This window comes from Balaenoptera ricei, chromosome 2 (genome assembly GCF_028023285.1).
Source record: "Balaenoptera ricei isolate mBalRic1 chromosome 2, mBalRic1.hap2, whole genome shotgun sequence".
Taxonomy (NCBI): Eukaryota; Metazoa; Chordata; class Mammalia; order Artiodactyla; family Balaenopteridae; genus Balaenoptera; species Balaenoptera ricei.
This window is the reverse complement of record NC_082640.1, coordinates 175,705,490-175,720,237: the sequence shown is the minus strand read 5'-3', so window position 1 is coordinate 175,720,237 and position 14,748 is coordinate 175,705,490. Positions and strand designations below refer to the sequence as shown.

General features: G+C 48.6%; 1 protein-coding gene across 2 annotated transcripts in view; it reads left to right on the top strand.

The window, feature by feature from the left end:
- The window catches only part of FBLN5 (fibulin 5), a 91,696-nt gene that overhangs the window by 62,576 nt on the left and 14,372 nt on the right, over positions 1 to 14,748 (top strand). For both annotated transcript variants that reach the window (XM_059914845.1, XM_059914844.1), the window contains 3 exons: positions 4,384 to 4,506; positions 7,360 to 7,476; positions 10,981 to 11,100. In XM_059914845.1, coding sequence (XP_059770828.1) covers positions 4,384 to 4,506; positions 7,360 to 7,476; positions 10,981 to 11,100 — 360 coding nt within the window. The remainder of the gene's footprint in view (positions 1 to 4,383; positions 4,507 to 7,359; positions 7,477 to 10,980; positions 11,101 to 14,748) is intronic.

The window sequence follows — 14,748 nt, the reverse complement described above, 5'->3', positions numbered from 1 at the left end:
AGAAACATCCACACTGTTCTCCATAGTGGCTGCACCAACTTACATTGCCATCAACAGTGTGGAAGTGTTCCCTTTTCTCCACACCCTCTCCAGCATTTGTTATTTGTAGACTTTTTAGTGATGGCCATTCTGATCCCTGTGAGGTGATACCATATTGTAGTTTTGATTTGCATTTCTCTAATAATTAGTGATGTTGAGCATCTTTTCATGTGCCTACTGGTCATCTGTATGTCTTCTTTGGAGAAATGTCTATTAAGGTCTCAGCCTGGAAGATTCTGTTCCTTTAGTTGTTCCAGTTTGTTGGGCAGGTGTAGTCTGAAGTCTGAGCCCAGTTCCTCCATCTGGCACCCCTGTGAGATCTTGACTGGAGGAAGGGTGTTCTTCACTCACACTGCCTTAGCACACCTGCTGGGGACATGGGACACAGCTATCGGTATGACATCCTATATGAGTATCCCTGCCGTGCAGGCTGCTGTCCCAAGGCCGGGAGCTCACTTCTGCCTTCTGGAAGGGTGTCAAGGAAATGAGGTTGACTGCTTTGAGGACTTTCCTAAGTGAGCAGTTGTTGTTTGAGATTGAGAGTGTAATTGAAGGCCACCCTGGGGATGTCTGAAGGGAGGGCTGACAGCTCAGAGCTGCGTGGGGCAGCAGAGCTGAGCTGGTCAACATGGAGGATGATTTCTTCCCGGGCAGGCACAGTGCTGGCCTTTGATCTGGTTCTGGAGATGTCAGTGAGCACTTTCCTTCAGTTGCCAGGGTGCTGGTCGCCTGGCCGGTGGGGGAATGTTGTCCCAGCTGGGGAGAGACGAGCCATGGCTGCTGTGCTGGAATCCTCGAAGGGCCCAGGCAGCAGCCCAGGGCTACAGCCCCCTGGAGGGACCCTCTGCTTCCGGGAACCATACAGCTAGAGGGACTGCACTCGACACCAGCTTTCCCACTGGCCTAGAAATTTAGGAGGACACACACACACACACACACAGTAGAACATAAAGAATTAATAAGTGAATGAGTACATGAATGATTGCATGAACCCAGCATTCTTTTCTCTTAAGGGACATTTCCTAAACATCCCACAGAAAAGGAAAGGAGTAACAGGCATGGTTTGCGTCCAAGGATAATGACACTTACTCAGGTTGCCGTAACTTGCACTTTTCCACTGATGCAGAAAAGGCCCCTTTGCCAAAGAATGTCCTTGGAGTGGTTCGACGTACTTTTCCTTCTGTTATTTAAGTCAAATGTATTTAATGTAAGCAATTCAGCTGTGAGCTGGAATGTGTGATGAGTCTTTTAGCCTCGTGTGGAACCCACAGCATGAACTTTCCCAGTTTCAGCCCCACAGGTGTGCAAGCTGATGGGGTTTTTCTGTGGGGTGGTGGTTTTCAAAATCCACACACTTGTCAGCAAGTTGGCTGGGAAAAGCTTGTCTGGGGGCTCAAAGGCCTTAATGTTTGTTGCCCATGTGTTCATTCATTCATTCATTCACCAAATAGTTATTAAACATTTACTATGGACCCAGGTTAAACCAGGTTTGTTTTTAATTTTTAATTTTTGACTGTGTTGGGTCTTTGTTGCTGTGCGCGGGCTTTCTCTAGTTGCGGCGAGCGGGGGCTACTCTTCGTTGCGGTGCGCGGGCTTCTCATTGCAGTGACTTCTCGTTGCAGAGCACAGGCTCTAGGCGCGCGGACTTCAGTAGTTGTGGCGCGCGGGATTCAGTAGTTGCGGCTCACAGGCTCTAGAGCTCAGGCTCAGTATTTGTGGCGCATGGGCTTAGTTGCTCCACGGCATGTGGGATCTTCCCGGATCAGGGCTTGAACTCGTGTTTCCTGCATTGGCAGGTGGATTCTTAACGACTGCGCCACCAGGGAAGCCCCAGGTATGTTTTGAGGATATAAAGATGGGACTTACATCCCCCAAAGACTCCAAACTTATTGAGTTCTCAAAATATATTTATGTCGACAATCCAATATCAGTTGATTGATTCAACCCATTCAATCATTCAATCAATCAATTTAAGTAGTTTTTTGAACGTACATCAACAGAAATGTGGTATAACTGAGTTAATTCTTTAACTCAGTAAAAGTGGTGGAGTTTTTTTGTTTTTAAAAAAAACTTTAGAGATTTTGTTTCTGTATTTGAATAGTTTGCACGTGCCTGTGTGTGCACATGTGCAAACACATTTAGACCTCACATGCCCTTCTGAGCCCAGTCTGGTCCCCTCATGAGCATTTGGTTCCTCTGTGCAGGGCTTTGGGGGCATGTCGTGTGCACCCAGTTTACACAAACACAGAGCCTTGGGAACTTGCTATCACCAAGTCTCTCTAACAGCTCTGTTGCCCCTTAAGTCTCCCTCACCCTGCGTTCCCCTTGTAGCAGGAAAAAGAGCACAAATTCCTAAGGCAATGTTGTTCCCAGGGTACAATTGCCGTCTATCACTTCCCGCTGAAAAAATGTAAATATGTGCTGGCCAATAGTGGTGTTATTTATTATCAGAGGCTTCAGTATGGATTTGAGCAGGAGAGGCTGCTGGCCAAGCATTATTCGCCGCTTCCCCTGGGAGGCTTTTCCGGGTGGGCAGACCTGGGTCTGGAAGCGAGGCCCAGGGCAAAGGCAGGAGCTCTTGCAGCTGAGAACGGCGGCGGGTCTTTGCCACTGAGGCTGCGCGTCGTCACATGTCAGGCTGGAGCAGAGGCTGCTGCCACCCTGGAAGCGGGTTCTTGGAGGTGGCCCATGTTTCGCGGGCTGGAGCCTGGTTCCACACGATGCCCAGACACCTGGTCATTGGGGGTGGAATGGGAACTGACCAGTGTCGTTGGTGTTGACCCATGATGCCAGTGGTGGTGGATTGTGGTGGTGTCGCTTGGAGCCTGGAGACCATCGCTTACCTGGCTGAACGTTTCACTGGACCAGCTGTGCTTGCTTCCTGAGTGCACACCTGTGCTACCCAAGGAGCTTACACTTTGGAATCCTAGGTGCCCCCCAGCCCCACCGCAGTCTTCCATCTGTGATGTCAAGAGGCAGACAATTTTCCAGGTGGGGCAGGAAAAGGCAGCAAAAGCTCAGCCCTCTCTCCTCTGTTTGACCTGCCTGGGTCATGCAGTGTGACCTCCGTCACTCCTGCACAGAGGGGGTTGGGAGGCAGGCAGGTGGGGAAGCCTGGACTTGGCTCTGGCCTTGGTGATTCAGCATCTTCACTGTTTTCCCATCTGTAAGTGGGGGTCACCAGCTCACCGCATGGAGCGATTGTGAGAAAAAATGAGGAGTTGGGCGCACTGCCCAGGCTCAGTGAAGTGCAGTTTTTAATGTTATTTCCAATGGCACGACGGTCTGTTCTGGAGAGGCAGGGAGAAGGGGTAGATGAGCAAACCCTGCCTGCAGTGAGGAGGGGGCAAAAGGCAGGAGCCCTAAAGTACAGGCAGGTGAGGGCAGGAGTGATGAGGAGAGGCGGGACCTGCCCAGGCGAATCCAGGGCGCTGGGTGAATCCCTTCATAGCCGAAGGTTTAGGGGGTCTTGTCCTTTAGGTCAAAGTGAGAGCGTGGCGTCAGGAGGACTGCTTATAGGATTGAACACTCTTTCTAAAGTGCAGTGTGGGGAGAAAGGGAAGAAGGATTCGTTTCAGCTGAAACAGTTCTCTGAGTGCTGTGTACACCAGATGAGAAATGTGGCCATGAAAACAACTTGGTCTCTGTGCTCTGAGATCCCAGCTAAGGAAACGGGACCGACCGACTTGGACATAAGTACCTGCACACAGTCATGGCAGGCAGATGGGGACGCAGCAGCTTGGAGAAACCCAGTGTCAGCAGCGGGCAGCAAGAGATCAGCCCTCGGCACTCTGGCGTGGGAGGAAGACCGGAGGGCTCTGGGGAGCTTCACGAAGCAGCAGGAGCCCTACGTTGAAAGATTTTCGCGCGTGGATGCAGTCAAGTGACTTGACTACAACATTCCGCTGGCCAGGGACGTTTCTTTTTCTTCTGTTATGTTCTCAGTGGTATTTATCATAGCTCTGTGCACACAGCAGGTACACAACAGACCGGTTTAATATGTGAATGGGTAAGCCTACTACAAAATGCATTTCTAAACCAAGTAATGGTCGAACTTGCTTTCAGAGAATGATGGGCTAGGATGGCAGAAACGTGCTTGAGGATGTGTGTTCTCTTTTTGGCCATTTCCCTTGTGGATTTCCAGGGAGCAGATTAGCTCTGCCCCCTCCGAAAAGGTCAGGGTCTCCTAGTGGTACCTGTTAGGGAGGTGCTTCCGTCTCCTTGGATATAACCCAGGGACATTATCAACTGCCTCCCAGCCAGACAAGCAAGCAGCTGGCACCTCTAGTGGCTGCAGGGCTCTAACATGTAAGTGACATTCTTTGGAACATGTCTGTGTTACAGATGTGGACGAGTGTGCAACGGATTCCCACCAGTGCAACCCTACCCAGATTTGCATCAACACAGAAGGAGGGTATACCTGCTCCTGCACTGACGGCTACTGGCTGCTCGAAGGCCAGTGCTTAGGTAACAGCTCTGTGGGCTACACAGAAACTCTTGAGAGTTAATGCTTGTGTTGGGTATAGTGAAATGTGGGCATGGCTTGTGGTCTAAGGGCAGCGGGCTTTTCTCTGGGGGTGGGGGAGGCAGAAGGTTGTTGAGCTTATGCGTAGTACCACCCTTTAAAATCAGTTGTCACCATCACCACATCACTGCATGTCGTCATCAGAGTTTTTGAAAGTACTTTTTAAGGATTCATGTTTGATTCTACCTAGACTTTCTGCCTTCAGGAAGTTGATAACCAAGGCAGGAAGTGATAGAGGTGAGGGTTATTCTGTCCCAATTAGATCATACCAATAGAAGGGAATTCTTGCTTAGTCACAGAAATGTCCCAAGTCTCAAATGTGGATCAGCGGATTCTGATCTAATATCATCTCCTCCTAATACCCCATCACAGCCCCCACCCCACGCCCACCCCACTAACTGTGGTCTTTTTTTAAGGAGTCAGTCAGCACCAATTGAGAATTTTGTCCCTTGCAGTTGGCATCGGCTATATGATCTCTCTGTTTATTTTTACTGGAGGGCTATTTTCCTTTCTTCTCCTCTAGTTTTTGGTTTAGCCAAGTGAATGAATTCATAGCAATCTCTAGCTGTCACTTCACTTTCTCTTTGTAGGGTGAGATTTCTTTGCTGTTTTCTTGGAAAAGCCCTACTAGTTTAAATTCTCTAAGACACTATTCTGTCTCCTGAAAGTCAGTCCTGGAGGAGCTGAGAAACAAATCCAAACAACATCATGGAAACAAACAGACAAAAAGGTTCTTCTTTCCAGGTCTTTCTTGATTGAGACTGAGCTGAGGTCTCCTCTAGAGCCCTGTCCAAAGCGTCCTGGGGTCTGACAAGCCAGCCTAGACTTGACTTGGTTCTCCTTTGCAGGCACCAAAGAGCTGGCTGCACATGGACATTTGTAAATATGATGATTGCTTTGCATTTTAACCAACCTCAGCTATTATGGAAAATTTGATGCCACTGATTTGAACATAAGCAAACCAGTGTGAGTTATTTGTATGGGAAGTCAGTATGTAGAATTTCAGAGCTGGAAGGGATGTTAGATATTATGTCATCCAACTTTTATAGAGTTGGAAACTGAGACTCAAAGAAGAGGAACGTGTTGGACAAAGTTAGAGTGAGTTGGTCTAAAATCTGTCTCCTGTTTCTCAGTCCAGTTTTTTCCACCACAAGAAGGTGCTAGAGAGAACCGGTGACCAGGACATACAGGCCAGATTACAGAGACCTTGGGGCCAGGAAACCTCTCCCCATCTGAGTGGGGGCAGTAATTGGGACATTCCTCTACCAGGGGGGTTGTTCTCTTCCGCAGAGCATGAAGCTTTGGGAGGGATGCTCCTGGAGGCCTGACGTGGTGCTACATGCATGGCCTGCTTACACTTTACAACCAAAGTGAAGACCTTTCCTCAGTATGGGCTAAACTCATGCCTTCTCTCAGCCAAACTCTTCTTTCTCTTTCAAAATGCAAATTCCATAGCCGTCCACCACCCCCTCTGTGCGACTTTGGAGGCATTGCTTTTGCAGAAAAATAAGGGGCTGGGAATCGCCTTTCTTCCAAGGTACCCCTAGGCAGAAGACGCCCTCTTTTCCCCCTGCTGCCTCCCTGGCTTGGGGACGTGCCCAACTGCACCCACGTAAGAGGTCAGGATCAGCAACTGCACAAGTCAATGTGCTTTATAAGCAGGAGCTGCGTGGCACTTGGTGGGCAGTGGGGTGAGCCAGGTTAGAAGTAGCTGCGACTCAGAGATAAAACAGAATGACAAGGGCAGGGCATGGTTTCTGAGGAGGGCTGAACAATGAGTGAGGTGGAGATGGGGTCCTTTTTGGCAGTAGGTGGTGGAAACCAGGCACAGAGACAAGTTCTGAGCTGGCCTTCAGAGCCCTTGGTGGACCCTGGTTCCAGAGGAAATGGGGTACCAGAGGGGGAACGTTTAGGGGGAGGTGAGGATGAAATAAGGACCAGTTATAGCTATAGTCAGGTGAGACTTGGTCCCCACCTGGAGGCTTCATTCGAAACACTCTATCCTGCAGGAGTGAATTCTCCAGCTGTCAGCCCGTCAGCCCATCAGCTTGGGGTATTGAGAAGTGCTTTCCCAATGACGTCAGCCTCCCTGTTGACTGGTACATGTCAGCCTGGCTCTGCTAGAAGGAACCATTCACCCACATAGCTGCTTGCTCAGGAAAGGCCAATCATGGCTTGGAAGAGGAGTGTTTATCCAGAGTTTTATGTCCACTCTGCTACAAGGAGGAGATGCAAGGCCAACTCCGGCATCCTTGTGTTCCTGGATTCATAGGTCTCCAGACCGCAGTGCTACCCAGTCTGACCTGGCCTACACTCACTCTTGTTCCTGACAGCTGGACATATTCATTATTAGTGGAGCTGGCAAAGAGCCTACAGGAGCCAGGCTATGGATTCCTCTTGCACTTTAAGCCAACTTGTCCCTTTCCAGGGCAATGACACGTTTAAGTAGGATCTTAGAGTGACTCTTGGTGTTGGATAAATCTTAGCATTAAATCTTAGATTTGTGTAAAATCTTAGAGGCCATCTTGACCAATGTTCCACTCTAAGCAGAAATTTCTTCTACAACTTTCAGCATAGGTTCAGGTGTTGATAACACTGAGATGGGTCAGGGAGGATGGTAGAGAGATTGAGCCCGGAATCCAGAGGGTGTCACCATCCCTGACACTTAGTAGGTGCTGTTGTTGTGTTAGTTCCCCTATGCTTCCCTTTGTGATCCTACTCCAGTAATGATGCTGGGGTGGCATCGGTGATTGAGAAGAAAGAATATCTTACCTTGCTTGCAATTCTGTTTCCAGACATTGATGAATGTCGCTATGGCTACTGCCAGCAGCTGTGTGCGAATGTTCCTGGATCTTATTCCTGTACGTGTAACCCTGGTTTCACCCTCAACGAGGATGGAAGGTCTTGCCAAGGTATGTGATGTGAATGATAATTGAACACAATGTGAAACCCTAGATGCTGTCTTCTTCAGAGTCTGACAGTTTATGTTGGTGGGAAACGCTGTTGTTAAAGTGTATTTCCACTCATTGTCACTGCCTGCCCATCCCATTGTTTACGGAAACCTGAGATCCCAACTGAGGTTATGTGAAACATGTCAGAATGTCCTCTGAGTATTGCTGAAATTAGAACCACAGTCATCCACCAGCTGGGAGCTTATGATTTCATGGATTTGCTTCTCTCTATGTATCTGCTGTCCACAAGTAGCCTTGCCAGCTTTTTTGGCCAACCAGAAATGTTGTCACATGTCCTATAGCCTGAGTTCAATTCCTGAGGCCCAAAGAGAGATGAGGAGAGAGGGCTCCTGATTCTTGATGAATTGCAAAATATTCAGGTACACTCTATGCGGGGTTTTCACGGGCAACTTTGATGCCTCTCCTTACAGTTTCCCCTCACCCGTGTTAGGAGGGCCTGTTATTTAGCAGAGCGTCCGGAAGTGGTGGTAACTTCCCCTACAACCCAGCATTCCCCGCAGTAACAGAATGAAAGAAACAAAGGCATTTTCTGACTTTCACGTGATCGCTTCAAATACTGATAAGTAAGAAAAACAAGTTCCAGGCCTATTGCAGTTTCCATCTGAAGGCTTCTTCTGCTCAGGAAGTGAGTGGGGGACTTAAGACCCAAGAATTAGTGCAATTCCTGCCTGGCCTCAAGCTCCCCGCCCCCAGCCCGCTGCCCGGGCCTCCAGGCCCTGGCAGCTGCCCCACCCAGGGTGGAGGCAGCGCCGGAGACTCAGAATGAGGTCTTTGTTTGGAGCCTGTCACCAGGTTTTGCAGGATCCATTTCCTTGTCACACCATTCGAGGTCTGGCTGGCAGGCTCCTGGCCAGCTACTTGGAGGATATTATGTCTCCATTAGTTTAATCGTATCTAAATCATTGGGTAAACAGGAAGGCATCAGCGTTAAAGAGTTGGATCCTGGATTCTTTCTAAGTCTCTCTTCCAAAGTTGGTTCTGCTGCTTGTTCCAAGAAGTCTCGACTGTGTTCCTCTCGCCAGGAGAACTCATTTTCTTTTGAGAGCAGAGCCTGGGCTGGGAGGTTGAGGGAGCTGATAGAGCAGGGAGCAGGCGCCTGGCTCCTTTGCTGCTGTGATAAGGGGCTTAGAGCAGATGCAGGCTTCTCTGTGCCAGGCCTGGATGCTCGAGTTGCCAGCCCAGGTTTTCCCCCAGCGCCCACTAAGGAACAGCCACGCGCAGAAGAGCCAAAAGGCCCATGTGTCCTTCAGGGACCGGCCTTTGACAAGGAACAGTTGACACACCTGGCAGTGCCAAGGCCAGCAGCGTGATAAAGCAGCAGGCACGGCCTCCAGGCCTGGACACTGGGCACTTGGCCACTGGGATATTGCATCAGCAGGGCCCGCGACAACACAGGATGTTACATACTCCGGCGAGCTTTTGTATTCCTAACACCTCAAGCAAGGAAGAGTGCTTTGCCCTCCCTCTTCAAAGCATTGTCACATTTGTTCATTTCACTGAACTCCAACAATAACCTTATGAGGTAGGCAGGGCAGATGAGGAAATCGAGGCTCAGAAAGGTTAAGCAACTTGGCCAGAGTCACACAGCTAGGTGGTGGCAGAGATGAGTGTAGAACCAAGGGTCCAGCCTTCCTGTCCAGCAAGTCGGAGTGGGATGCGGTCTGCTCCCAAAGGACTCTGAAGGGCATTTGGGCACGTGTGCATGCCAGGGCTGGCAGGAGAGGGCAGCCAGGGCCCCAGGGGGCAGAAGCACAAGCAGCTGAGAGCTGTGAGCGGGTGGGCCGTAAGCTCATTCACCTTGCATGGCCGGCATCCGGCCGGAAGCCGAGGACTGCAGCCCTTAATGCTCATTAGTGCTGTTCTGCCTGAACTTGCACTCGACGGCCTGGCACCACGACATTTTCTTGGCCTCCTGGGTGGACAGCCTCTAGACTCCCATTGGGCACCAGCGGAGACTGGTATCTCACTGGACCCTCCATGCATGGCCATCTGTTTTTTCTTTTTCTAAGCCACTTACCTTTTAGCTCTGAAAGCCCTCAAATCTCTGTTAAGAGTCTTCAGAGGTTAACCTGGAATTTGAAGGGGATAGAAATTCTCTCAGCTGGAACTTTGTTCATTGCCCTATGGAGCGTGGCAGCGGGATGGGGGAGCTCAGAATGGGTCAGCTGATGCCATTGTACAAAGGGGCTCCCTCCTTCCCTCCCCCTTCTCCGAGCTGTGCGGAATGAATCTTGGGTATTGTGGAAAGACCCCTGACTTACGTCCCAGTTTCAACTGTGCCCTTGTTAGCCTGGGGACTTGGGCACATCTCTCAACCTCAAAACAGAGGTAAACATCTTTGTTGATGTATAATTGACGTAAAATGAACTGCACTCTTAAAAGTACATGATTTCACGCACTTTGACTTATGTATACCCCCAGGAAACCATCACCAACTCAAGATAATGAATAATCCATCACTCCTTAAAGTTTCCTTGTGCCCCTTTGTGGTCTTCTCCTTATTCTACTGAACTTGTAACATGGGGTGATGGTCCTGAAACAGGGCTGTAAGTATCCCATGAGTGTGAGATCCTTTTGTAATAATCAGTGACATTATTTCTGTCTAACTGTCTTAGTCAGCTCAGGTTGCCATGACAAAATACCATAAGCTGGGTGGCTTAAACAACAGAAATTTATTTTCTCACAGGTGGGGAGGCTGAAAGTCCAAGGTTAAGGTGCCAGCATGGTCGGGTGCTTGTGAGGCTTCTCCTCCTGGCTTGTAGGTGGCCACCTTCTCCCTATGTCTCATATGGCAGAAAGAACAAGAGTGAGCTCTCTGGTGCTTCTTTTTTATAAGGGCATTAATCCCATCATGAGGGCCCCACCCTATGAGTTCATTTAACCTAAATCACCTCCTAAAGGCCCCATCTCCAAATATCATCACATTTGGGGGTGAGGGTTTCAGCATATGAATTTTGGAGGGGACACAATTCAGTCCACAGCAATAATGAATAGAGTTATTATTTAAATTGTCATGATTATTTACTTCTTTACCTGAAACTTCAAAGTCAATGGAGGTGAGGGAAGAGCTAATTGGGGATGAATTCAATCGGTGATGGGAAAGATCAGATGTTGCCTAGAAATTCCTGTTGGTGAGCCTTGGAGAGTGGACTTCTCGAAGGTGTATACGTGTACATGTGTATACATGTATATGATAGTATACATGCCATTTCCACCCTTCCCAGCTTGCAACCCCAGGAGGGACGTACAAATGGAGGCCCTGGTTCTTCCGTGAACACTTTGGGGTCTGAGCTGTCCATCTGATTGGTCCTAGATGGAGATCCTTGGTGCCTGTGGATCTGGTCTCCTAGTGGTAGTAATTTTGTTGCTGGTGCATTTTACTGCCTGATTAGTACAAATGTTCTGTTGTGGGAATGGTCAGTGATGTGCTTTGGTTTTCCACAGACGTGAACGAGTGTACAACTGAGAACCCCTGCGTGCAGACCTGCGTCAACACCTATGGCTCTTTCATCTGCCGCTGCGACCCGGGATATGAACTTGAGGATGATGGAGTTCATTGCAGTGGTAATGGGCTTGGCGTTGGAGACTTCCACCTGTATTAGGGGCACAGGGGCGGGGACTTTCTTCACAGGTGTTTCCTCTCATTTCCCAGACACATCTCCAGTTTGGGACATTTTCCAGTGCAGTGGGTCACAACCACACAAAACAGAAATGAGTCACTTCCCAAAAGGTGGAGTGCAGTCCCATGTCCTTGTCATTTGACCCTTAGTGCAAAAATCAGTTGAGCTACCTTTTAGGGTCTGACATGACGTTGAAGAGGAAAAGGAGTTGCCTAATATTGCATGTTGGGTTGAGTTATCTGTCCTCACCCAGCACTGAGTCAAGTCTTGGGGATAGTGCAGATAGTACCAATAGAATAATAGCAGGAATAAGAGCAAGTCTCACAGGGTAGGGTTGGGAGGGGGAGTGTTGAATGAATGAGACTGTGTATGTAAACTATTAAAATCTCTACAATCAGTGCCTAGCTCCAGGCCTGGCACACTTCGAGCATGCAATAACTAGTTCGCAAATCAACTAATGAATGATTGGATGTTGAATGAGTAAAATCTTAATTTGTTGTGAAAACATAGATGGCTCAGTTGACCTTTCGCAAATTCCTTCCAAGCCCAAGAAGCTATGACTCTGCCCAAGCTAGCGTATGGACACTATTATAACTTTCTTAGAAACGTGTAAACTCTTGTAAACTCCTTGAGAATAGAGACAGCATCTTACTCATATTTGTTCCTGTGGCATCCTGCACAGAGCCATGTACAGCTCAACCTTTGCTTAATTTTTCCTTCTTTTCTTTCCCTATTTTTTGTAAATGTTGAATTAAACTCTATTCCATCCACTTTTAGCATCATCAGGAATTGTAAACGAGCACAGTACAAATTAATGATGCTTCCCTGTATTTTTCAAAATGAGTGGGCCATACCCGAGGGTGTGAAAATCTTTCTGTCCTCCAGAATGGAAAGTTTCCTAATCCTAGGGTTTCATGAATGGGACTTGTGTAATAGCTTCACGTAGGACCGGAGTGTTCTAGGGACAGAATTCTCTGAAACAAATGAGCACTTCTCCCCAGGGCCAGGAAAGCCAGAGCCGAAAGTAGGCAGTTACAGAGAGCCTTAGATCGATTAAATGTCAGTCCCAGAAACAGCCATAAAATACCCTCAGTCATGAAAAGCTACTTTCTTCCTAGATTTCACTGCCCCCCCCTTCCTCCTGCCATGGCACTCCTTTGGGGAATCTGGGCCAAGGAACTAAGAGGTGGAAAGCTTAGCCTTATGAGATGGGATTATTCGTTTCTGGAGAATTGTCTGCCCATCCACAGATGGTTACTGGCCTCCTGTGCAGGAGGTATGGGAGAGCGACTGCGGAGTCAGACGGAGCCAAGGTCAAAGTCTGGTTCTCCTGTTTAGTACTTTCCCTGGCCAAGTCACTGCCTGAGCCTCAGTTTCCCCATTTGTTACAAAACAAACCAACAAACAAACACCTTCACAGGGTGCTCATATAGATTAAATGAGCTGTGGTAACTGAGTGTCATTATGTGTTAACTTACTTTCTCTAAGTGAAGGTGTAAGGGACTTTTGGCTTTTCAAGAAGCCATCCTTGGTGGTTTGGCAAAGATTTTCAGTTGACTCACTTTAACCAAAATGGCCGTCTTCTCCACGTTCACCACGATGCCCACTTTCTTGTCCACTGCGGGCTTTAGGGCTGGCCCAAGAGTAGGCAGGGATGTTTTCAGGGAGTTTGCTGTCTGTCCCCTCCTACTTACTGCCTTTCTGTGCTGCTTGTTTCACCCCCAGGAACTGTTACCTTCACTGTGTTATCCCAGCTGGTGGGGCCCCTCCGTGCAGCCCCAGACCCTTCCTAGCCGTGTCCCTTAGAGATTTGCTAAGTGAGCTGACCCTGGAAACCATGGTGGGTTCTCATGTGGATGCGTGAAAATGGCCTCATGTGGGCTCCCTGCCAGAACCAGCCTTGTATTTCAGCTTTTGTATTTCAAGTGGAGGATGGAGCCACAGCCCTTAGTAACGTCTGGGGATTGTGCCCGAGATAAACTGAGCGGGTCTGTTAGGTGGAGGTGGGTGCTACCCTCTCCATCTGCACTGGGGCTAGCCCCGCTCAGGGGATTTCCCAAACCTAGGACTCCCCAGATCCACCAGTCTGAAGTTCTGAGCATGATTTACATTTAGGGAGACATTATGGCACTGTGCTGACGAGTGTAGGATCTGGGAGGGCCTCTGGCTGGGTTCAAATCCCAGCTTTCCTGCTTACTCAGTATCAGGAAATTTAGTTAAGTTACCTAACTTCTGTGAGCCTCCATTTTCTCTCTGTAAGGTGTGGTTAGTAATTGCACCTCCTTCTAGGGCCGAGGTGAGGATTAAATAAAATGAGGCATGTAAAGCATCTAACCCAGGGCTTGGTACATAGCGAGCTCTCAGGAAATGACAGGTTTTACCACTGCTTCTACTAAAGGTATGAATGGAATCTACAAGTTTAACAGAAATAAGCAGGACACTCTCTGTTAGGTTGGCTGGAGCCAAGACCAGACTCTCTGAGGCTCCCGGGGAGTGGGAGGCGGGCAGGACAGAGCAGATCTGACTCACTGAGTGTGATTTTATTTTTTTAACATATTTATTGGAGTATAATTGCTTTACAGTGTTGTGTTAGTTTCTGCTTTATCAGCTATACATATATCCCCATATCTCCTCCCTCTTGCGTCTCCCTCCCACCCTCCCTATCACTTAAATTTTCAAATCAGCCTCCCAATTCTGCTGGCTCATAACCTGTCGCCCAAAGGCCCCTGGGAGAAAAGGGAAGGAGTTTTTCCCTCTCGAATGTGAGAGACATCAGTCATGTAACACCTGGAATTATCAGATGGTGGAGAAGTAGCCTCACGTGCGCTGACACCCTCTCTGGGTGATTCCAGAGAGCAATCCGAGGACATGTCACATGGGGAAAACAGAGAAAGCAAGTTTTCGGGAAACAACAAATGAAAGAAAAACATGTTTTCTTTGGCGTGCTTATCGCATGAGGCTCAAATGGGGGCTCTGTTGCCAAACGCTGTGTGTGATGAAGAGTTGGCTTTCCTGGAACGCCCGCTTCTGCATCAGCGGCCACAGTCTAAAAGTTCAGTGGCTCCCCCTTCACGTCCCCACCTCTGCAGCTGGAGAGCTGGCCCAGCGCCAGGTCCCACGTCCCAGGGATCACCTGAGGCAGGAGGGCCACCCCATGCTGCTCCAGTTTTCTCTTTCAAGGAGGTTTTTGGACACAATGAAGTTGTTTTTGTTTGGTTGGTTTTTTGTTTGCTTTTTTAAAAGACTTTTTTGATGTGGACCATTTCTAAAGTCTTTTTTGAATTTGTTACAATATTGCTTCTGTTTTATGTTTTGGTTTTTTGGCCGGGAGGCATGTGGGATCTTAGCTCCCTGACCAGGGATCAAACCCATACCCCCTGCATTGGAAGGCGAAGTTTTAACCACTGGACCACCAGGGAAGTCCCTGAAGTTTTAATATAATTCACACCCCCTGGCCTTCTGGAGATGTCCCTTTTAGTTGTGATTTTAGGAATAATATTGTTTCTCAACTTGCAGGAGATTAGAGGGGAGTTAGCACTGGTAAAGTTGCCCTTTCGGAAGACTGGGGCCAGCGAATGTGTTTAGGTCTGGG